The sequence below is a fragment of the Nerophis ophidion genome, linkage group LG06 (genome assembly GCF_033978795.1).
Source record: "Nerophis ophidion isolate RoL-2023_Sa linkage group LG06, RoL_Noph_v1.0, whole genome shotgun sequence".
Taxonomy (NCBI): Eukaryota; Metazoa; Chordata; class Actinopteri; order Syngnathiformes; family Syngnathidae; genus Nerophis; species Nerophis ophidion.
In genome coordinates, this window is record NC_084616.1 from 46,734,814 (window position 1) to 46,759,983 (window position 25,170).

The 25,170-nt window shown below is 42.3% G+C and overlaps 1 protein-coding gene across 2 annotated transcripts; it reads left to right on the forward strand.

The window, feature by feature from the left end:
* Window positions 1-18,822: 18,822 nt before the first annotated feature.
* her9 (hairy-related 9) lies at window positions 18,823-21,760 on the forward strand. Of its 2 annotated transcripts, none has more exons than XM_061903950.1 (4): window positions 18,823-19,113; window positions 19,211-19,306; window positions 19,387-19,474; window positions 20,809-21,760. In XM_061903950.1, the coding sequence occupies exons 1-4, from the start codon at window positions 19,006-19,008 to the stop codon at window positions 21,375-21,377; spliced, it is 861 nt and encodes a 286-aa protein (XP_061759934.1). In that variant the 5' UTR covers window positions 18,823-19,005; the 3' UTR covers window positions 21,378-21,760. The 2 variants fall into 2 exon arrangements, with proteins under 2 accessions (XP_061759934.1, XP_061759933.1); XM_061903949.1 differs by having other exon boundaries at window positions 18,826-19,113; window positions 20,806-21,760.
* Window positions 21,761-25,170: the final 3,410 nt, after the last annotated feature.

Consider the following 25,170-nt stretch of genomic DNA (forward strand, 5'->3'; position numbering starts at 1 on the left):
CAACTGATTTTCTTTTCATATTAAACCAAAACAATTTTTATTATACATTTTTGTCCGGTGTATCTCACATTATGAGGTGAAAACACGAATGCTGTGAAGTGATGCTCATTATAATACATTTTTTTACTGACTGAGACACTGCAGATCATGTGATAGCTAGCTCACTTTAGTTACAGTTACTCTTGTGTTACAAGATATTATGCTGTCATTGCATATTTTTAAAAGCTGCAAAACTCTCTATTTTAGGAAGAATAATCTGCGTTTTTGTATCGAAGCTTTTGTTTTTGACACTGAATTTATGGAACTGAACTGAGTTTTCGCAAGACCAATGTCTTGCGGCTGTAAACCCCAATGGCTGGTTTTGAGACACGATCTTAAATAACCGGAAGTTGGTTTTGAGTTTTTGAAGCCTCAAATATTTCTACTCTTAATTTTTCTGCGCTGATTTGTTTTCCATTTATTTTTTGTAAAATTAAGTTTTTCCATCCATCCATCCAGCCATCCATTTTCTACCGCTTATTCCCTTTAGGGTCGCGGGGGGCGCTGGTGCCTATCTCAGCTACAATCAGGCGGAAGGCGGTGTACACCTTGGACAAGTCACCACCCCATCGCAGGGCCAACAGAGATAGACAGACAACATTCACACTCACATTCACACACTAGGGCCAATTTAGTGTTGCCAATCAACCTATCCCCAGGTGTTTGTCTTTGGAAGTGGGAGGAAGCCGGAGTACCCGGAGGGAACCCACGCAGTCACAGGCAGAACATGCAAACTCCACAAAGAAAGATCCAGAGCCTGGGATTGAACCAGGACTACTCAGGACCTCCGTATTGTGAGGCAGACGCACTAACCCCTGTTACACCGTGCTGCCAAATTAAGTTTTTATGATCTAAATTTTAAAACATTGAACCGGATTTTCAAACCCACACATTTTCTCCCTGATTTTTATCCAATGAAATCCTCAGCAAAAACAATTGCTGTTCACAAAATTCCAATGCACAAAAAAAAAAACTGCTAAAAAAACTTTGATATGACGACACAAGTTAATTAGTTATTATTTATTCCAACTCAATGACATTTTCAACACCTGGAAAGTTTAGCATATTTTCTTAATCAACTTTGTTTTTTTTGTCTTAGTTTACTTTAAATATTATTATATAATAATTAATGTAGCATACTCATACAACTCAATAAGAACATGAACAGGACATGTCCAAATTATTTTTAAGAATAGATATTTTACATGCTCATATTTTGATAAAAATGTCACAGGAACCCTGATAATAACTTGATGACTATACTGAATGTTGCAATCATTCCATTTGAACCGGTTACATTTGAGCATCTTTCTTTTTTTCACTTGAGATGGCTATTACTCAAGTCTGCAGATACATTTGTTCCCTAACTTACCAAAACTTTAACAAAGATGATAAAGTACTATCTGGAACATAAAAATTCACACAACCAGCAATAAAGGAAGAGGAAACCTCAATACAATCGCATGCAAACACGCACACACAAGTGTGTTTTCACTGCTGCACGTGTGGAGATCACAATTCATTCATTCATTTTCATGGCAACATAATATACATTTTACATCTACAATAGGGCCTCAATTTAGGAGCACAGTTGTTCCTGTGAGAGATCTCTTAAAGGGGCCCTGTCATGCAAAACTTTTCCTGTTATGGCGTGGACTTGGGCGCAGTTTGTTTTCCCGTGGTGCAAAGCGATTGGACCGGACACAACATGAAGGTAATGACATTTTTATTTTATTTTAAAAAAAAGGAGCAAACGAAAAACTTGACTATGAAAACAAAAAACTAGCACTATGGCATAAATAACAAAAAACTTACTTTGAACGAGATATGGGCTTGATCATCGGCATACAGTAGAGCAAGGGTGTGTAGAGGGTGATCAAGGGTGGTTGAGGTTGATTGAGGGTTATGTCGCCAGGGTGACTACCTGGCAAATGTGGCTTAAATAATAATGTGGTGATTGAACAGGTGCGTGAGTCAAAACAAATCAGGTGCGTGAGATGATAGGTGAAACTAATGGGTGACCATTGAAACAAGACAAGGGAGTGAAAAAGCAGGAAATAAAAAGAGTCCAAAAACCAAACAGGACATAACTTAAACAAAACATGATCCCAGACATGACATTTCCTACTTCCTGGTTTCTGCTGTTGTGCATTTGAGAGCTGCATTAGTCCCAAAAGTTGGGTAGGTAGGTAGGTATTTATTGTCATTGCACAAGTACAAACCCCCGTTTGCATATGTAGGGGAACGGCGTGGCGAAGTTGGTAGAGTGGCTGTGCCGGTGTGTGTGAATGGGCGAATGTGAAAATACTGTCAAAGCGCTTTGGGGTCCTTAAAAAGGGGTAGAAAATCACTATACAAGTACAACCCATTTACCATTTACCATGAGTTGGGAAATTGTGTTGGATGTAAATATAAACGGAATACAATGATTTGCAAATCCTTTTCAACCCATATTCAATTGAATGCACTACAAAGACAAGATAGATGGTTTCCTGTGGATGGGACTCGCTGCTGTCTTGGATCCGCTTTGAACTGAACTCTCGCGGCTGTGTTGGATCCACCATGGATTGAACTTTCACAGTATCATGTTAGACCCGCTCGACATCCATTGCTTTCGATCCCCTAGAAGGGGGGGGGTTTGCCCACATTTGAGGTCCTCTCCAAGGTTCTCATAGTCATCATTGTCACTGGTGTCCCACTGGGTGTGAATTCTCCCTGCCCACTGGGTATGAGTTTTCCTTGCCCTTCTGTGGGTTCTTCCGAGGATGTCGTAGTCGTAGTGGTTTGTACAGTCCTTTGAGAGATTTGTGATTTAGGGCTATATAAATAAACATTGATTGATGTTCAAATTCATAAACTTTATTTTTTTTTGCGAATAATAATTACTTAGAATTTCATGGCTGCAACACGTGCCAAAGTAGTTGGGAAAGGGCATTGTGAACGCGTCTGGAACCGTTGGGTCGTTCTTGACCGGAGAGAGCACAGCCAGGCGGGTGCAGAGTACAGGGTTTTTATTTTTCACTTCACAATTTATATTTTTTCAATGTTTTGTTTTTCAGCAATTAGTGGACTGCCGCTCCTTCCGTCCGCGTCTCTGCCTCGCGTCTGTTCCCCAACACCTTCTCATGGTCCCCCGCACCCCTGATAAAGAGACAGGTGATTAGACGACTCGTTCCAGCTGAGAAATCTCCTCACCTGTGCACGCCTTGCCCGCAGGGGAAGCGTCGACCACGCCCCTCCACATGCCTCCACCGCCAGTTTAAGGCCGGGCACCCGTCCGGCCGCGACCACTCCCCCCCCCCCCCCCGCCCCCGCCCCCGTGGAGGGGCGAGAGAGGTAGTCGGCCACGGCCATCTGCGTACCCGGCCGGTGGACCACCCGGAAGTTGTAGGGTTGCAACGCTAGGTACCACCGGGTGATCCGTGCGTTGGCATCCTTCATGCGGTGGAGCCACTGGAGCGGCTTGTGGTCCGAGCAGAGGCTGAAGGGGCGCCCCAACAGGTAATACCGGAGGGTCCTGACCGCCCATCAGACCGCGAGGTACTCTCTCTCCACCGTACTGTATCTCGCCTCCCGGTCTGAGAGCTTCCGGCTGATGTATAGGATGGGGCGGTCGACACCCCCCACCTGCTGCGACAATACTGCCCCCAGCCCCCGCTCCGACGCATCCGCCTGCAGGCAGAAAGGGATGGAGAAGTTAGGCATGCACAGTACCGGCTCCTCGCAGAGTGCAGATTTTACCTGTTCGAACACCTGCTGGCACTGCTCCGTCCACTGGACCAGTTCTGGCGCACCCTTCCGGGTGAGGTCGGTCAGGGGGCTGGTCAAGTCCGCGAACCGGGGAATGAACCGGCGGTAGTACCCGGCCATGCCCAAAAACCGCCTCACCTACTTTTTTGTCTTGGGGGGTGGGCATGCCGCGATCGCCGTCGTTTTGTCAACCTGCGGTCGCACTTGCCCCCCACCCAAATGATACCCCAGATACTGTACCTCCCTCCGACCAATCGCACACTTCCCGGGGTTGGCGGTGAGCCCCGCCCGCCTCAAGGACTCAAGCACCGCCCCCATCCGCTGCAGATGTTTCTCCCAGCTGTCACCCTGGATGATGACATCATCCAGGTATGCAGCTGCGTAGGCCGCGTGGGGTCGCAGCACCCGGTCCATGAGGCGCTGGAACGTCGCGGGCGCACCGAACAATCCAAACGGGAGTGTCACGAATTGGTATAAGCCTTCTGGAGTGGAGAAGGCCGTTTTTTCCCGGGACTCTGGCGATAAGGGAATCTGCCAGTAGCCCTTGGTTAAATCCAATGTGGAAAAAAAACGCGCAGTGCCTAGCCGATCCAGGAGCTCGTCGACCCGAGGCATTGGGTACGCGTCGAAACGTGACACCTCATTCACCTTGCGGTAATCCACACAGAACCGTATAGACCCATCCTTCTTCCCTACTAGCACGATGGGACTACACCATGCACTGTGGGACTCTTCTATTACTCCCAACTCCAGCATGGTTTTTAATTCTTCCCGGACCATTTTGCGCTTGTGCTCGGGAAGCCTATAGGAGCGAGACCGCACCGGAATCCCCGGGCTGGTCTCAATACGATGGCAGATGAGGTCCGTGCGGCCGGGCCGCGCGGAGAACACATCTGAAAAGCGACGCTGTAATTCAGCAACCTCCGCTCTTTGAGCCAATGTGAGCTGGTCATCACAAGGAAGGGGAGGGGGAGAGGCGCAGCGCGGGACCTCCGGCCCCAGCTCCTCCTCCTCTTTCACTACCGTCACCATGGAGACAGGGCCCTCCATGCCTTCAGCAGGTTCACGTGGTAGATTTGCATGTCTCCGCCCCGGTCCGAGCGCCGGACCTCGTAATCTACCTCGCTAGTCTGCCGTGTGACCATAAAGGGCCCTTGCCACTTGGCCAGTAATTTAGAACTGGAGTTTGGGAGTAGTACAAGTACTTTTTCACGCGGTAAAAATGTTCTCAGCTGGGTCCCCCGATTATACGTGCGCTGTTGTCGTTGTTGGGCGCGGAGCAAATTTCCCCGTGACAAGTGCGCCACCTTGTGAAGTTTTGCTCGCATGTCCAACACGTATTTCATCTCATTCTTACTGCGGCTGGAGCCTTCCTCCCAGCTTTCTTTAATAAGGTCCAGCACGCTGCGCGGCATCCTGCCGTAAAGTAACTCAAAGGGCGTAAAACCGAGGGAGGTCTGGGGTGCCTCCCGCATCGCGAACATCAAGGGATTCAGCCATTTGTCCCAATTAGGTTTGTCCTTGTGTATGAATTTACGGATCATGGTTTTCAGTGTTTTAGTCAATCTTCCCACCAGGCCATCTGTTTGCGGATGGTAAACGCTGGTCCGGATAGATTTAATTCCCAGTAATCCGTATAATTCCTTTATCGTGCGCGACATAAAGGACGTGCCCTGGTCAGTAAGGATTTCTTTCGGAATCCCTACCCGGGTGATGACCGAAAACAGTACTTGTGCTACACTCTTTGCCGAGATGGAGTGCAGCGGCACTGCTTCGGGATATCGGGTTGCGTAATCCACTAAGACTAACACAAATCGATATCCCCGTGTGCTCGGGTAAAATGGTCCGATGAGGTCCATTCCGATTCTATCGAATGGGACCTCTATGAGCGGTTATGGCCGCAACGGGGCTTTTGGGATGGCCGCCGGGTTCACCAGCTGACAGTCCGGGCAGGCAGCACACCATCGGCGAATGTCCACCCCGATGCCTGGCCAATAGAACCGGACCATGACCCGATTAAGTGTTTTTTCGTACCCCATGTGGCCCGCGACGGGATTGCAATGCCCCGCCTGGAAAACCATTTCCCTGCGGGGTTTTGGCACCAACAATTGGGTGTATTCTTTGCCTGTTTGAGTGTCACGGGGCACTCGTTATAGCCTATCTCTTATAATGGAAAAGTGGGGAAATACCCGCGTTTTCCCCGGGCGCACCAGCTGACCGTCGATGTAATCCACCAGGCCGCGCGCAGAGTTTCATCGCGGGACTGTTCGAGGGGAAAGTCCTCCGTGGGTCTCCACTGGCGGTCCGGGGGAGCCTCCCGCAAAGCCCCCGCCGGTTCCCGCTCGGCAGCGCCGCTCGAACCCGCGTCCCCACTGAGTACTGCGCGGATACTTCCCTGTCCTACAGCCCGTGAACGCCTCCCCATACATTGTTCCATTAGTTGGCTAAACCCCGGCCAATTTGTCCCTAAAATCAGGGGGTGCGTAAGTTGCGCGCTTACGGCAACCTTTACGGTATGTTTTTGGCCCTTATGCCAGATTTCCATAGGCACAATAGGGTACGTGTGCACATCCCCATGTATACACCTTATCCTCCCTTGTGTCGCGTGCCTCAATGCCCCGGGTCGAACCAGGTTCTGGTGGATCATGCACTGTTTTCAGCCCGAATCCACCATAGCCCGGTGTGTACTCCCTTGTACCCTTACCGGGACGCAATACGTCTCCCCTGGATCGGGGGAGGCTGCTGGAGGCCCGGCAACCCGTATCACCTGGTCCACCTCCATTGCGGAGCACTCCCGCCTCAGGTGACCGGGCTGTCCGCACCCCTAACACACCTGCCCTGGTGTTCGCAGTGCCGTCTGCGGGGGAAGCCCGCTATCAGCAGCGCTGGTACCCTGAAAGAGAGGAGCAGACACACCGTTATATCCCCTCAACCCCCCCTTATGCTGATGTTCGTGTGTGTGTGCATCTTTTCTTTTTTGTTTGGTGGTCATGTCCGAGGCTGGAACCTGCTCATAGAACGCTGTGGGCCTTGTCGGTCGGGAACGGGGCCCCAATGGCGCTGTGGCCACTGGCGGTGAGGATCGTCTGTGCGGGGCCGGTGTGGGTCTTTCTGTCGGTCTTGGGGTCCCCTCCTCCCTCCGTGCGTCGCGATGGACCACCAGGTGATCTTCCGCCAGGTTTACCGCTTTGGTCAGGTTTTGCGGCCGGTGGTACCTCACCCACGCCGCGGTCCGTGTCGGGATGGCCTCCAGGAACTGCTCCAGCAAGATGAGCTCGAACATCTGGCTGTCCCGTTGTCCTGGCTGGAGCCATCTTGCTGCCGCATCCCGGAGCTGTTGCCCAAGAGCGAACGGTCGGTCCTCTGGTCCTAGTTTCAAGGACCGGAAGCGGCGCCGATGGTCTTCTGCCGTGCTGCCGACCCGGTCCAGGATTGCGTCGACCACGCCCCTCCACAGGCATGTTCACCACTGTGTTACATCACCTTTTCTTTTAACAACACTCAATAAACTTTTGGGAACTGAGGAAATTAATTGTTGAAGCTTTGAAAGTGGAATTCTTTCTCATTCTTGTTTTATGTAGAGCTTCAGTCGTCGAACAGTTTGGGGTCTCCGTGGTCATATTTTACGCTTCATAATGCACCAAACATTTTCGATAGGAGACAGGTTTGGACTGCGGGCAAGCCAGGAAAGTACCCACACTCTTTTTTTACGAAGCTGAACACAGGCTGAATGTGGCTTGGCATTGTCTTGCTGAAATAAGCAGGTGCGTCCATGAAAAAGACGGCACTTAGATGGCAGCATTTGTTGTTCCAAAACCTGTATGTACCATCCATCCATCCATCCATGTTCTACCGCTTATTCCCTTTTCAGCATTAATTGTGCCTTCACAGATGTGTAAGTTACCGATGGCTTAGCCACTAATGCACCCCCATACCATCACAGATGCTGGCTTTTCAACTTTGCGTCGATAACAGTCTGGATGGTTCGCTTCCCCTTTGGTCCGGATGAAACGATGTCGAATATTTCCAAAATCAATTCGGAATGTGGACTCGTCAGACCACGGAACACTTTTCCACTTTGCATCAGTCCATCTTAGATGATCTCGGGCCCAGAGAAACCGGCGGCGTTTCTGGATGTTGTTGATAAATGGCTTTCGCTTTGCATAGTAGAGCTTTAACTTGCACTTACAGATGTAGCGACAAACTGTATTTAGTGGCAGTGGTTTTCTGAAGTGTTCCTGAGCCCATGTGGTGATATCCTTTAGAGATTGATGTCGGTTTTTGTTACAGTGCCGTCTGAGGGATCGAAGGTCACAGTCATTCAATGTCGGTTTCTGGCCATGCCGCTTACGTGGAGTGATTTCTCCAGATTCTCTGAATCTTTTGATTATATTATGGACCGTAGATGTTGAAATCCCTAAATTTCTTGCAATTGCACATTGAGAAATGTTGTTCTTAAACTATTTGGTCACACAGTTGTGGACAAAGGGGTGTACCTCGCCCCATCCTTTCTTGTGAAAGCCTGAGCATTTTTTGGGAAGCTGTTTTTATACCCAATCATGGCACCCACCTGTTCCCAATTAGCCTGCACACCTGTGGAATGTCCCAAATAAGTGTTTGATGAGCATTCCTCAACTTTATCAGTATTTATTGCCACTTTTCCCAACTTCTTTGTTGTGTGTTGCTGGCATCAAATTCTAAAGTTAATGATTATTTGCATAATTTTTTTTTTTTCTATAAGTTTAAACATCAAACATGTTGTCTTTGTAGCATATACAACTGAATACGGGTTGAAAATGATTTGCAAATCATTGTATTCCGTTTATATTTACATCTAACACAATTTTCTAACTCATATGGAAACGGGGTTTGTACAATGAAACTTTGTTTTCAGCACAAACCCGTTCAAGGTTAGACAAACAAACAGTGTACAGGGTTACAGAACAGGAACGCTGATGGGCCGCTACAAGGCGCCTGGTAAAAGATAGAAAAAAGGTAAATACTGGAGGAGGATGAGTAAAAATATACAATCTAGACTGGGCTCCTAAGGGGGGACAGTGTGAAGTGGGAAAAAAATTCCATAGCAAAGCACATGTACGTACTACAACATCTCGAGACTTGCAACAGATGGGAGGCGTGGGAGCAACGGTGGTAGGCTGCAGCTCTTCAGGCGCTGCCCATCTGTCCATCACCCCTAAGGGATTTGCGGAAAGGGCGTTGGATGGGGGTGTGGGGTATGTGTGTGTGACCTTTATTTTTGTGGATACATGTGCGTGTGTAAGCCAGCCGTGTGTCTCTATTCCGCAGCCTTGATGTCGTGCAGTCGCTAGTCCAAAGTCAACAACAACAAGTGTGTGACAAGACAAGAAGGGAGTTTGTTGTGTCTTCGCCGCACTGTCCTCCGGGAGACTCCTCAGGGAAACAATCCAAGTTAGAATGTTTTGTATGCGAGTGAAAATAAAATGTGTTTTTCACTCTAAATTGTCTATGACTGAGCCTCAAAATTAATCCTGCCGGGGCAGCCAGTCTGATGTTATCCAAATCACAAGATTGTCCACAGTTATTCCCGCATCCTCCAATCATTTGTGGCAGCTTTGGGGTACTTTGAAGACTGCCGACAACCTCCAATTTGTCGACAAACCAGAGCAACGCCTGAAATGGTCACCAGGCATGCAGCACTGCTTCTTCTTCCCAGAGTCGGTTGTGTGTCCAGCAACAACCTCTCCGTTATTACAAGTAGGTTCCCCCAAACCCAAGATTTTGTCAATTTTGTTGAGGCCAGGTAAATAGTTCCAATGTTTAAATTAGGAGAGCAGTGCAAAAAGAGGCAAAAAGAAAGTTAAGACAAGACAAGACAAAGAAGCAGGCAGGTGAGATAAGGGAGAAGAAAGGGGAGCGTTCGCCCTCGATAAATGTCAGTGAGAAAGAAAATTGGAAATCAAAGCATGGAGGCTTTGCGGAGATATGAAGGGAAGTGAATTATATTTATATAGCGCTTTTCTCTAGTGACTCAAAGCGCTATACATAGTGAAACCCATTATCTAAGTTACATTTAAACCAGTGTGGATGGCACTGGGAGAAGGTGGGTGAAGTGTCTTGCCCAAGGACACAATGGCAGTGAATCAGATGGCGGGAGCGGGGATTGAACCTAGAACCCTCAAGTTGCTGGCACGGACAATTTACCAATCGAGCTATGCCGCCCCATATTTATACAACAATCTTGTCTCCCTATCTACTTCTTCCAAATGGTTCGTTTGGAATGTGCACAATTAGTGATGTCAACAAATGGGAAAATTGTCAGCGGATTATTCATATATGGTATAAATCTACTCAAACTGCCTTGCACGCGTTCGCCATTTTTAGTTTAAGAGCAACATCTTTAGTTTAGACAACAAAATCCTCAAACTACGACTCGAAAAACGAATATGCTGTAGAAAGTGCCATGTAGGCACTTTCTACAGCATATTCGCAGAAAGTGCTAATTTGTTTGTTTGGCAGCAATGTGCCTTTATTTGAGAAGAAGTCGCTCTGATTGTGTGCGAAAAATTAGTCTGCTTCTCTCACAAACCTTCACAAAAAGATGGACTATTTAAAAATGACTACTAATGGTTGGTTCGGTGACAATGGAGGAGATCATGAAATTTTAAGTAGATTAGAAATGTGTGAATAATACGTTAGCAATGTCAGTTTGATTTGTTGTGGAGCTCGCTTAGCCTTCTACTGTAGGACGATAGCATCACCTTCCTTCGGCAAAATTAAGAATGATTTTCCTAAAAACTACTTTTAATTGGATCAGTGCCTCTTGTAATACATTTTGTTATCAACACTACAACAGAGTCAAACATGGTTTCTAATAAGGTTTCCTCAAAAAGGATACCTTTTCCTAACCGGTTTGATCACTTTGTCCGAGCAAGGATTCAAGCAAAGCCCACTGGCTGCTGGTCATTCCTTGCTGTAAACATCAGAGAGCACCTAATTGCCCAAACGACGGCAGCTAATACTCATTGAATTGACTCTCCTTCTACATTCTGCACATGGATTTCAAGAAGTACATGGGCTCATTGTGCTAAAAACAAATTAAGCAGACGGCAGTGAAAAGGAGCTGCTGAGCGTTGAGCGGCACAGGACAACGGGCCACTGAAGTCTGCTAAATCTGCAAACACTGCTTCTCCCCTCTTTTTGGGAGCCTTTTCATCTCGTCCACGCATCTCCTCCTGCAATTCTTCATAGCTCAAAAGACTAAGTCAAAAAGCAAGTACTTTTGCTTCTTTTCTGCTGAATGTTGCTGTGATTTCTATTCTCCGCATTCCTTCAGAAAGCCATGTCGGTATCAGCTTTAATGATGTTCTAATGACAGAGTCACTCAAAAAGTGTTCTTGTCCCTGAAGGAGAATTCCTCCGCTCTTTGTGGCCTTTGATATGCAGGAGTGAAGAAGGGGAATTATCGGTGGATATGGTCCGACATAACAAAAGTTGCCCGACTTGTTCTGTCCGACTTCCCCTCGGGTTCAGCAGGTGCGACTCCCCCGTACGAAATTATTAAAGCCAAAGCCTATTACCTCCGATGCGGCGGTCGGCAGTTGTGTAATCTTTGCAGAGCTCTGTAGAATTAGATCTGCATCATTTGGGCCGATCCAAAAGCAAATAAAGGCAAAGTCAGTCCAAGCACACACAGCTGGCTCTTGAGACTCTGGATCCCGGGTAAACAAGCGTCCAGCATGCCTCAGCACAGATCAGCCATGGGGGCAGATGAACCCCCCAACAATGGCTTATATAGTCTCCTTGAGCGGGGCTTAGTAAAATTTTATTACATTTGACTCGTTTCAATAGACTACCGACCAAAAGAGGATAATTGAATTTGTCATCAGTTTTAAGATTACGCAGACATCTATGCTGTCCCAGACTTGGTAATGCGCCTTTTGTTGGGGAATATCCCCTCATTTTACATGGGAATGTACTCTTTTAATGTATAGTTACGGTTGCAAACAGACCAGCGCATGTTCATCTGCCCAAACTTACAGGTGAACTTCTTTCATGTTTGTCTGTTTTGTTCCATATTTCTATTGCATACCTTGTATAAGTATCTGATCCATGCAATCACATGGGACAATGTAACATATATTTTCTATGCCAATATTATTGCAGGTGATACTGTTCATATTTGCATGATTTATTTTTGGTTTGGTATGGATTTATTATGTTTGAAGTAATGACACATAATTTGCATGTATATTTGAAATAGAAAATCCCAGGTGCATACAAACGGTTCACATATACATATATGTATATACTGTGTATATAGTGTGTGTATATATATATATATATATATATATATATATATATATATATATATATATATATATATATATATATATATATATATATATATATATATATATTATATGTATATATACATATATTTTTGTACGTGTATGTGTGTGTGTGTCAAAATGTGCATGTATGTGTGTCTATGTATATAAATAAATATATATATATACATGTACACACACATATATATATATATATATATATATATATATAATATGTACATGTATATATATATATATATATATATATATATATATATATATACATATATATCTGTATGTGAATGTGTGTGTGTCAAAATGTGCATGTATGTTTGTGTATATGTATATATATGTGTGTGTGTGTGTGTGTGGATATGTGTTTGTATATGTATATATATGTAGATATGTGTATATATGGACATGTGTGTATAAATATGTGTGTATATATATTTTTATATTTATATAATGAGATACATATATATATATATATATGTATACGTTTATGTGCCTCACAATACGAAGGTCCTGAGCAGTCCTGGGTTCAATCCAGCAATTCAGGGCTCGGGATCTTTCTGTGTGGAGTTTGCATGTTCTCCCCGTGACTGTGTGGCTATTCTCCGGGTACTGCGGCTTCCTCCCACCGCCAAAAACATGCACCTGGGGATAAGTTGATTGGCAACATTAAATTGGCCCTAGTGTGTGAAGGTGGCGACTTGTCCACGGTGTACCCCGCCTTCCCCCCAATTGTAGCTGAGGTAAGCTCCAGCACCCCCGTGGCCTCGCACGGGACAAGCAGTAGAAAATGGATGGATAGATGTTTATGTATGTGTATATTTGTATATATGTGTACAGCATATGTACATATGGGTGTTTGTGTAGATATGTGTGTATATATGTATATATGTTTATGTATACATACATGTGTGTATATTTGTGTGCGTGTGTGTATATATATATATATATATATATATATATATATATATATATATATATATATATATATATATATATATATATATATATATATATATATATATATATAAATATATATACAGTATAAACCGAAAGGATAAGATCACGGGTACAAGCGGCCGAAATGAGTTTCCTCCGCCGTGTGGCGGGGCTCTCCCTTAGAGATAGGGTGAGAAGCTCTGCCATCCGGGAGGGACTCAAAGTAAAGCCGCTGCTCCTCCACATCGAGAGGAGCCAGATGAGGTGGTTCGGGCATCTGGTCAGGATGCCACCCGAACGCCTCCCTAGGGAGGTGTTTAGGGCACGTCCAACCGGTAGGAGGCCACGGGGAAGACCCAGGACATGTTGGGAAGACTATGTCTCCCGGCTGGCCTGGGAACGCCTCGGGATCCCCCGGGAAGAGCTAGACGAAGTGGCTGGGGAGAGGGAAGTCTGGGTTTCCCTGCTTAGGCTGTTGCCCCCGCGACCCGACCTCGGATAAGCGGAAGATGATGGATGGATGGATGGATATACAGTATATAAAATATATACATTTATATACATACACATATATATACATATATGTGTGTATATATGTATATATATTCATGTGTCTTTAAAAGTATGTGTGTGAGTATATATATGTATACACGTGTATAAAGTGTATGTGCGTGCGTGTATGTGTGTGGGTGCGTGCGTGCGTTTACGTGTGTATGTGCATGTGTGTGTGTTTGTGTGTGCGCGTGTGTTTGTGTGTTACAACAAGGAGAATAATTCTGTTTGTTAGTTCGCTGTGTGTACATTTTGCTTTCTGTATATGAACAGGATATTAAATATATATATCATCCTATAATATCATGCTGCAAATTGCAACTCATACCTGTATAATTGTTTTTAATTAACTTTTGTTTTGTGTACTTTTCAACTCAAGTTGAGTATTGTGTCCTTGCTTGGTTTTGGGTAAATTTAAAATATCCTCAACAATAGCTGCATATATATGTATATGTGCATCCATTCATTTACACAATAATAGTAGGCAATTTGATGTATGTATTTGTTAAAGCCCATATAAACGAGCCTTGTGCATGATGCTGTGCAGAAACGCCACCTTGTGGTCAACATGGAGAACATTTTCTAGTCTCTCTCTTCACGCACCTCAGACGAACTATTTTTTACTTATTATTTCATTAAATTGATATCAAGTAAATTAACTGCTTTACCAGGCTCAGAAAATCAATATTAATTATCAACATGTCACGTTAGGGCAGATTAATTGTACACAGTGGTCGCTAGGTGGAGATCAAAACCAAGGCAGAACTTTGTCACAAAAAAATACTTTTCCTTAAACACAAATCTTGCAGAAACTTTAAAGTGAAGCATACACAGTACTCTATACCCTAAATATCTGATTTTAGAGTGATATAGTATTCTTTTTTTTACACCTTATGGAAAGTTGATGTACATGACAATAACATTTTTGTAGTTTTGCACACATTTGTATAAATACTTAAAATGTTTGTCTCCTCGTGACAACATGTATATGTATATGTATATATGTTTATATATACAGACTGTATACGTATATATGTATATAGATATATATGTTTATGTATGTGTATATATGTGTATATCTTTATACATCAATCAATCAATCAATGTTTACTAATATAGCCCTAAATCGCTAGTGTCTCAAAGGGCTGCACAAACCACTACGACATCCTCGGTAGGCCCACATAAGGGCAAGGAAAACTCACACCCAGTGGGACGTCGGTGACAATGATGACTATGAGAACCTTGGAGAGGAGGAAAGCAATGGATGTCGAGCGGGTCTAACATGATACTGTGAAAGTTCAATCCATAATGGATCCAACAAAGTCGCGAGAGTCCAGTCCAAAGCGGCTCCAACACAGCAGCGAGAGTCCCGTTCACAGCGGAGCCAGCAGGAAAACATCCCAAGCGGAGGCGGATTATACATGTGTACATACTGTATGTATATAAAGAATGTGTATATATGTGTGTTTGTGCGGATATGTGTATACATGTATATATTTTTATGTATACATATGTGTGTACATGTGTGCGTTTTTGTACACTTTATGGAAAGTTAAAGAACATGACATTAACTTTTTTTGCAGTTTGCACGCTTTTGTATAAAGACTTTGAATAATTGTCTCCTTGTGACTATACAGTATTTAAATGTGTTAGTAGCGCGTGCAACATGTATATTTATATGTATGTATATATACATACTGTATATACATATTGCATATGTATATGATAAGATATGTTTATGCATGTGTATATATGTATACATATGTATAAAAAAGTGTGTATATATGTTTATAATTTTGTAGATATGTGTATGTATGTAAATATTTTTATGTAAACATGTATGTGTGTATAAGTGTGCGTTTTTGTACACCTTATGGAAAGTTGATGCACACGACAATAACCTTTTTTGTAGTTTTGCACGCTTTTGTGTACAAAGACTTTGAATATTGGTCTCGTGATTATATTTAAATCTGCTGGATCGGCGCGTGCAACATGTATATGTATATGTATATATGTGTATATATACATACTGTATATGTATATAAATATATATGTTTATGTATGTGTATATATGTGTACATTTGTATTTATGTGTACATATGTATACAAAGAAGAGTGTATATATGTGTGTGGGTTTTTGTAGATATGTGTATATGTGTAAATATGTTTATGTATACATGTATGTGTGTATATGTGTGCGTTTTTGTACACCTTATGGAAAGTTGATGTACACAACAATAACATTTTGTGTAGTTTTGCACGCTTTTGTGTATAAAGACTTTGAATATTGGTCTCCTCGTGACTATATTTAAATGTGCTAGTATCGGCGTGTGCAACATGTACTGTATATGTATATGTGTTTAAACATACTGTATATGGATATATGTATGTATATAAATATCTATGTTTATGTATGTGTATATATGTGTACATCTGTATATATGTGGACCTATGTATATACACTGTGTATATACATTTGTGTATATATGTATATATGTTTATTTATACATGTAAGTGTGCATTTTTATATATTTTATGGAAAGTTGATGTACACGACAATAACTTTTTTGTAATTTTGCACACTTTTGTATAAAGACTTTGAATATTTGTCTCCTCGTATCTATATTTAATTGTCCTAGTATCGGCATGGGCAACAAGTATATGTATATATGTGTATCATACATACTGTATATGTATATATATATATGTATATAAATATGTATGTTTATGTTTGTGTATATATGTGTATATTTGTATATATGTGGACCTATGTATATACACTGTGTATATACATTTGTGTATAAGTACTGGTATATATGTTTATTTATATATGTATGTGTATATATGTGTGCATTTTTATACATTTTAAGGAAAGTTGATGTACACGACAATCATTTTTTTGTAATTTTGCACATTTTTGTATAAAGACTTTGAATATTTGTCTCCTCGTAACTATATTTAAATGTCTTAGTATGGGCGCATGCAACATGTATATGTATATATGTGTATATATGCATACTGTATCTATATATATATATATATATATATATATATATATATGTATATATATACATATATATATATATATATATATTTATGTTTATGTATTTCTATGTATGTGTATATTTGTATATATATGAACCTACGTATATACACTGTGTATATACATTTGTGTATATATGTTTATTTATACTTGTATGTGTATATATGTGTATATCTGTATATATGTGGACCTTTGTATATACACTGTGTATTTACATGTGTGTATATATGTACAGGTATATATTTTTATTTATACATGTATGTGTATATATGTGTGCATTTTTATACATTTTATGAAAAGTTGATGTACACGACAATAACTTTTTGTAATTTTGCACATTTTTGTAAAAAGACTTTGAATATTTGTCTCCTCGTAACTATATTTAAATGTCCTAGTATCGGCGCGGGCAACACCTATATGTATGTATGTGTATATATATATATATATATATATATATATATATATATATATATATATATATATATATATATATATATATATATATATATATATATATATATATATATATATATATACTGTATATGTATATATGTAAATAAATATGTATGTTTATCTATGCGTATATATGTGTATATCTGTGTATATGTGGACCTATGTGTATACACTGTGTATATGCATTTGTATATATATGTACAGGTATATATGTTTATTTAAACATGTATGTGTATATATGTGTGCATTTTTATACATTTTAAGGAAAGTTGATGTACACGACAATAACTTTTTGTAATTTTGCACATTTTTCTATAAAGACTTTGAATATTTGTCTCCTTGTAACTATATTTTAATGTCTTGGTATCGGCGTGTGCAACATGTATATGTATATATGTGTATATATACATACTGTATATGTATATAAATATGTATGTTTATGTATGTGTATATCTGTGTACATGTTGAACTATGTATATACACTGTGTATTTACATTTGTGTATATATGTACAGGTATATATGTTTATTTATACATGTATGTGTATATATGTGTGCATTTTTATACATTTTATGGAAAGTTGATGTACACGACAATAACTTTTTTGTAATTTTGCACATTTTTGTATAAAGACTTTGAATATTTGTCTCCTCGTAACTATATTTAAATGTCCTAGTATCGGCGCGGGCAACACATATATGTATATATGTTTATATATACATACTGTATATGTATATAAATATGTATATTTATGTATGTGTATAAATGTGTACATGTGTATATACGTATATATATATGTATATATGTTTATGTATACATATATGTGTGCGTTTTTGTACACTTCATATAAAGTTGATGTACACAACAATAACTTTTATGTAGTTTTTCAGGCTTTTGTATAAAGACTTTGAATATCTATGACTAAATTTAAATGTTCTCGCACCGGCGCGTGCAACAAGTATATCCAAGTCTCGTGGCACACCGCAACACCCTCCTTCTTCCCATCCTTCCCCTCCTCCTTTTTTTTTTCCCCCCCTCCTGCCCTTGCCCTCCCTTCCCTTCCCGCTCTCCGGGATGATTGACATACGTGGGGGTGAGCGGAGGGAGGGAGGGGGAGGGGGCTTTTAGGTAGCCAATGGGAGTGTCCTGTGTGCCTCATTTGCATAACGTGGTCGCACGCCATTGGCTGAGTGCGTGCTGCTTGAGAAAGCTCCTCGCGTGCCATCACACGACGCCTCACGTCCGGAAGTAGTCGTAAAACAAAAATAAAAGTTGTGTACCTTAACGCGAAACCGGTTTTGCTGAAAGTGTGTTTGGGTGTGTATAGTAATATATATTTTTATTATTTCAATTTTTTTATGTTTTTTTATATATGTGTATAATAAACAAAAAACATACTGATAAAGGTATTGTCGTTTCACAAGCTACTTTTTTTAAAAATGTATTTATTTTTGTTATTTTTTTTAGTTAAAGTTGAAGGCAAATATCCAAGCGCATTCCCCCCGGCTTATCGCCGCCACCTCCCCGAGTCTGCCGCACAGCCGCTCGCCCTGCTTGTGTTGTTCTTCCCCGCGGGGCTGATTGAGCAGCGCGTGACTGACGGCCCGCAGAGCGTCTGGCCAATCAGCGGCCGGCCTGGCGCCCACCGGGCCGAGCTGCGCCGCCATTGGCTGAGCGGAGTGTGGGAAAGAATGCAGAGAGGGTTTCACACGAAGTGGGAGCACGCGCGCCGCCTATAAGTAGATCCGTGGCGCGTGTCGGCGGCACAAGTGAAGACGCGGACAACTCCCCTCTCCACACGCTGATAACAGGAAACCATTATTTTTGCTGGAACGCCATTCATTTTTTTCTGCCCCTGAGAGGATTTATTGATTTTTTCCACGCGTTGTCTATATTTTCACCCACGATCATGCCGGCTGATACTATGGAAAAGCAGTCCGGATCCCCGATGGCTGGCGCCCCCGCGAACGGATTGCACACCCCAGACAAGCCAAAAAACGCCAGTGAGCATAGAAAGGTAAACAACACTCCCTCTTTCATGCAACTCATGCATTAATTATACGTTATTATAAAAATGTTACCATCATTTAACACTCCCCCCCCCCATTTTGCAGTCATCCAAGCCCATCATGGAAAAAAGGCGCAGAGCAAGAATCAACGAAAGCCTCGGTCAGCTCAAAACGCTCATCCTTGACGCACTTAAGAAAGATGTAAGCTTGATTGGTCTTTGAGAAAAAAATATAAATAATGAACTTGGATCGGAGTTAAACGTAAACATGCTCCTCTGCAGAGCTCCAGACACTCCAAGCTGGAGAAGGCGGACATCCTGGAGATGACAGTGAAACACCTGAGGAATCTGCAGCGCGTCCAAATGAGTGGTAGGTTGAGTCAAAATGTGATTATAATTAGGAACTAGGGCATTTAAAGCAAGTTATGGTTCATTGTTTACGTTTGGTTTGAACTTGCGGACACAATTTCCAGTTTCTGGTGCTGAATTTCCCCCAGGGATCAATAAAGTAGTTTTTTATTCTATTCTATTCTATTTCTCTTCTCAAAATGTTTGAAAAAGGGTAGGAAGAAGCAGAGTTTATTGAATCCTATAGGATTAAATAAGCTTTATACCCCTTTTCTGTTTCGTAGCAATAACTCACATATATTTTATTGTTTGTTGTTTATTGAGTATCCCCTTTAGCCGGGCTAGTCTTCCTGTGGGTCCCTTTCTCAAAAGTTCAAAGTAAAATAATAATACACACATCCAGTTACTAAACATACACAAATCCAGTTACAAATAAAAGAAAGGAAAATAAAAAAGAAGATTCTCAAAATAGTAAAAAAATAAAATAAGAGTACACAGATCCAGTTGCAAAACACACGCAAATCCAGTTAGAAATAAAAGAAAGCAAAATGAAAAAGAAGATTCTCAAAATACGGTATAGCTCGGTTGGTAGAGGGTTGCAAGTTGGATCCCCGCTTCCGCCATCCTAGTCACTGCCGTTGTGTCCTTGGGCAAGACACTTTACCCACCTGCTCCCAGTGCCACCCACACTGGTTTAAATGTAAAAATTAGATATTGGGTTTCACTATGTAAAGCACTTTGAGTCACTAGAGAAAAAGCGCTATATAAATATAATTCACTTCACTTCAAAATGATAACAATAAAATAACAGTTCACAGATCCAGTTAAAATTAAAAAAAAAGAGAAAGAGAGAAAAAAAAGTTCTCAAAACTGATAACATGAAAGGTTAACTCTTAAATCTTAAAAGATACTTTACATGTTTCCTTAATGCTTTTTTTTTTTTTTTTACTGGGAATACCCCTATTATTTAAATGAAGAGTATTCCATAATGTAATGACTCTGTATACAACTGTGCTTTTCATTGAATTAGTTCTTGGTCGTTGTAACGCAAGTAGACATTGAGTTAAAGCTCTGGTACTGTGGTGAACACTGGCATTATAACCAATCTGCTTAAAAAGAGTTGTAGGGTACTTGTTCTGAATATTTTTTTGAAAAAATAACAATAAACTGTTAGCCATCCAAGACAATAATGCAAACGGTCCACAGTCGATCTATAAGAACAATCAAGAGTAAGTCTAGCTGCCCTATTTTGAGCTGTTCTCAGTCTGTACACAGTTTACTCCATAAATAATACACTTCTAGTAATGGTTTAAGAGTGAGTGCATCACTAATGTTGTTTCCTCCTTTCTTCAGCAGCCCTCTCTCCAGACGCCAGCGTCCTCGGCAAATACAGAGCCGGATTCAACGAGTGCATGAACGAAGTCACCCGCTTCCTGTCCACCTCCGAGGGGGTAAACGTGGAGGTGAGGTCCAGGCTGCTCAACCACTTGTCCAGCTGCATGGGTCAGATGATGGCCATCAACTATCCACAGCAGCAGCAAAGTTCCCCCCAGCAGACCCACCTGGGTCAACCCCTCCACGTGCAACTCCCCTCCACCCTGCCCATCAGCCCTGCCATGGCCTCCAAACTCAGCCCGGCGGAGGCAGCTTCCCCGAAGGTGTTCGGCGGCTTTCAACTGGTGCCGGCGTCCGATGGACAGTTCGCGTTCTTGATCCCCAACCCCGCGTTTGCAGCCGCCACAGCCCCGGTTATCCCCCTGTATGCGAACGCGGGGCTGCCGGTGGCTGTCAACGGGCCTTCGGCGCCCACCGCCGCGTCGCCAGTCCACGGTATGACGTTGTTCTCTGGGGGGTCCCAAGCAGTCAGCCCGGTGGGAGTGAGCCCGGGCTCGGACAGCGGCGAGGTCGTCTGGCGTCCCTGGTAGCGCCTCCTTGGCAAGTTAGTGGATGCAACGAAAACCAGGAACTGTGGGACTGCCGGCTGCTATATGAGGATCCGACCCGGGACTTTTAATGCTTCAGGACCTTGAACAACGTTATTTGTTTCGTTTTATGGAACAGAGAGCCCTTAGGTGGCTCAATTAAAACAACTACCTATTCCAACATTTGGATTTCGGTGTTAAACAATGTGTACATACAGAAAAGATGATTTATAGGAGTTTTTGCTATAAAGTATACTTTCTATCAAAAGGTTTAGTTTTGTACATTATACCAAAGTTGTCTTTTATATGTTTTCTTGCTTGTGTTTTCAAGAAAAAAAACTGGGTGATTGCCTGGTGTTTGATTAATAAATAATGCAAAAAATACACGTTTCATGTCTACAGTCCATTTTTGTCAAAAAAAAACAAAAACATGTTGACAGACAAGCCCAAACATAAACCTTAATACAAAAAGATGAGGATTTAGTTTTTATTCTCCAATTTAAAGTGGCAATCTTTCAGGCATGTTTGGCGGGAATTCTTCACATCTGGCGTGGATTTTGTTTTCTTTCTCTCTCTCTCTTTCTCTCTCCCCTGCATAGAGGTAATTACAAGTTCTAAAAGGGCTCTCATCCCGTATGCAGCGGGATCTTGGAGAAGTCCTAAAGTCTATTCATGAGCCTGGGAAATATGTGCTCAGGGGTTAATGTCACTAAACAGATTGCCCCAGAGAAAGGAGAATATGGAAGGATCCTCTCTGCCTTTTGTCTGCCAATTGTTTCGATTCCACTCCCTTACAAGCAGTGGGCTTGCACATCAAAGGGAAGGAAAAAAAACCCCAGTAAATTTGTTTAGACCTATGTTGAGCACTGTAATGTTGGTACTGCAGTGCATGGGTTTGATCTCCTTTCAAATGCGACCGGATGAATCCTGGATCCCTTTAGAAGTTAGTCGTCCAATTGTTCAATTATACTCCCTTCAAGCAGTGCTTGCACTAGGGTTGTACGGTATACCGGTTGAATAGTACCGTGATACTAATGAATCATATTCGGTACTATACCGCCTCTAAAAAGTACTGGACGTGGAATCGGATTGATACCCAAATATGTGGTATCATCCAAAACTAATGTAAAGTATCCAAACAACAGACTTATAAGTAATTATTACATTAAACCAGAAGTGTAGACAAAACCTGTTAAAAGAGAAAATAACCAGATATTAACAGTGAATGAACAAGTGGATTAGTAATTAATGTTTACAGCTTGTCCCTCATAATGTTGACAAAATAATAGAATAATAAATGACACAATATGTTACTGCATATGTCAGTAGCTAAATTAGGAGCCTTTGTTTGCTTACTTACTACTAAAAGACAAGTTGTTTCATATGCTCACTATTTTATTTAAGGAGAAAATTGCAGTAACAAACATATTTTTAATGTACCGTAAGATTTTTTTTTTTGGTTAAAATAAAGCCAGTAATGCCATTTTTTTGTGGTCCCATATTACAGTGGTTCTCAAACTTTTTTCAGTGATGTACCCCCTGTGGACATTTTCTCAATTCAAGTACCCCTTAATCAGAGCAAAGCATTTTTGGTTGAAAAAAAGAGATAAAGAACTAAAATACAGCACTATGTCATCCGTTTCTGATTTATTAAATTGTATACAGTGCAAACTTTTGTTCATTTGTAGTGGTCTTTCTTGAACTATTTGGAAAAAAATATATAAAAGTAACTTAAAACGTGTTGAAAAAGTATAAATAAAGATTTCTAAACATAGAAGTAATCATCAACTTAAAGTGTCCTCTTTGGGGATTGTAATGGAGATCCATCTGGATTCATCAACTTCATTATAAACATTTCTTTACAAAAAAATAAATCTTTAACATCAATATTTATGGAACATGTCCACAAAAAATCTAGCTGTCAACACGGAATATTGCATTTTTGCATTTATTTTCACGGTGTATGAACTTATATTTTTTTGAAGTATTAGTCAATAAATATATTTATAAAGGATTTTTGTACTGTTACTATTTTGAGAATATTTTTTAAAAAATCTCACGTACCCCTTGGCATACCTTCAAGTAACCCCAGGGGTACGCGTACCCCCATTTGAGAACTACTGCCCTATTATGTAGAAAAGTATCAAAGTACCGAAAAGTATCGAATTACATTTTGGTGTCGGTACTAAAATATTTGTTATGACACACGCTCAGTCTTCCCTTCCTTCATCTGCGGGAGCACTCGGCGGCTCCACTCTGAGTGCGTCCACACGCGCCACACCCAGACACGCCCCCTCGGGCGCAGCGCGGACCGCTCACACACACAGCTGGAGACGATCACCAATCAAGACACCTGGCAGTGATTACGGACGACAGAATAAAGATTCCCGCCGCTGAACCCTCGTCGTTGGAACGTTGCTATTGCTTGCAGTAAGCCTCACGTATCTGACTCTCACCAGCGATTTATTCCCGTGCTCGTTTTCCTCCTGCCTTGTTTGTGATCTCCTTCGTCTCTCCTTCCTTCCACAGCCCGTCTCCATTCCTGCTGCCATCCTCTCTGGAACCCTGATTTGCTCTCCTGGATCCCCGACACATTGCCTGGACTTTGGACGCTCTCTCCTGCCCCACGACCACGCTCGGACACCGGATTGCTTTTGCCTTCTCCCTCTGGTTTTGGACGCCACCATCCAACAAGCACGACAACATTCTTTACGGTATTTCCATATGTTAATTCCAACACATAGTTCACACTCCAACACATAGTAGCATACACATCCCACGTAATCATTAAATACTCAATAAATATTGAGTTGGACTTCCACTGTTGTGCCGTCTCCTTCCACCCGTCTTCGCCCTTCGCCGTCTTCGTTCCAACCAAGATGGAACCAGAAGGAGCAGCACACCCCCCACCCGGTAGGCGGGCCCATACTCCTCCTCCTAGAGACCTACCTTCCATTCAGGCTGTCCTCCAACAACATCAGACCCGATTTACCACCTTGGAGGACAAACTTGATGTGGCGTTCGCTACTCTGCTAGCAAGATTGGACAACCTCAGTTCAGGTCAGGTGACACTCCCCACTCCCGTTTCGAGCTCCTCTGAGGCACCCGCCACCGAAGGACCGGCTGTCTCTCGCGAACCCAAGATAGCCAGCCCTAAGACTTTTGAGGGAGATTTTGAACTTTGTCGAAGCGTCTAGGTTCAATGCAAATTTATTTTTCAACACCAACCTTCTCGCTATGCTAATGATGGGGCCAAAATAGCCTTTATGTTTTCCCTGTTTTCTGGTCCTGCCCTTAAATGGGCTACTTCCGCCCTTAGCAAGTCTTCAGGACTGAACTCTAATTATTCTGCATTTCGTAAGGAGTTTTGGGCCGTTTTTGACCATGCCGCGGATGGCAGGGATGCTGCGGCTAGGCTTCATTCCCTCAGACAGGGTCGCCGTTCCGTAGCTAATTATACCCTAGAATTCCGCACTTTGGCAGCCGAGAGCGGTTGGGATGATAAGGCTCTTTTGAGTGCCTACAGAAGAGGGCTGAATGAGACCATAAAGGATGGGTTGATGCGAGACAGGCCGTCTTCTTGTGGCAAGCTAATCGAACTAGCCCTCTTGTTCGATCAGCGACTGTCAGAAAGAGAAGCTGAGAGGGAGAGCGACTTTGGCAGAACCATTGCAGCAAACCGCCCAGTTCTACCAGCCGGAACATCACAGGACAGACTGGCACAATTAGTCCAGGTCCTAGGCCCTTCACCAAAACCCATGCAGATAGGGAGATCTCGACTCTCCTTTGAGGAACG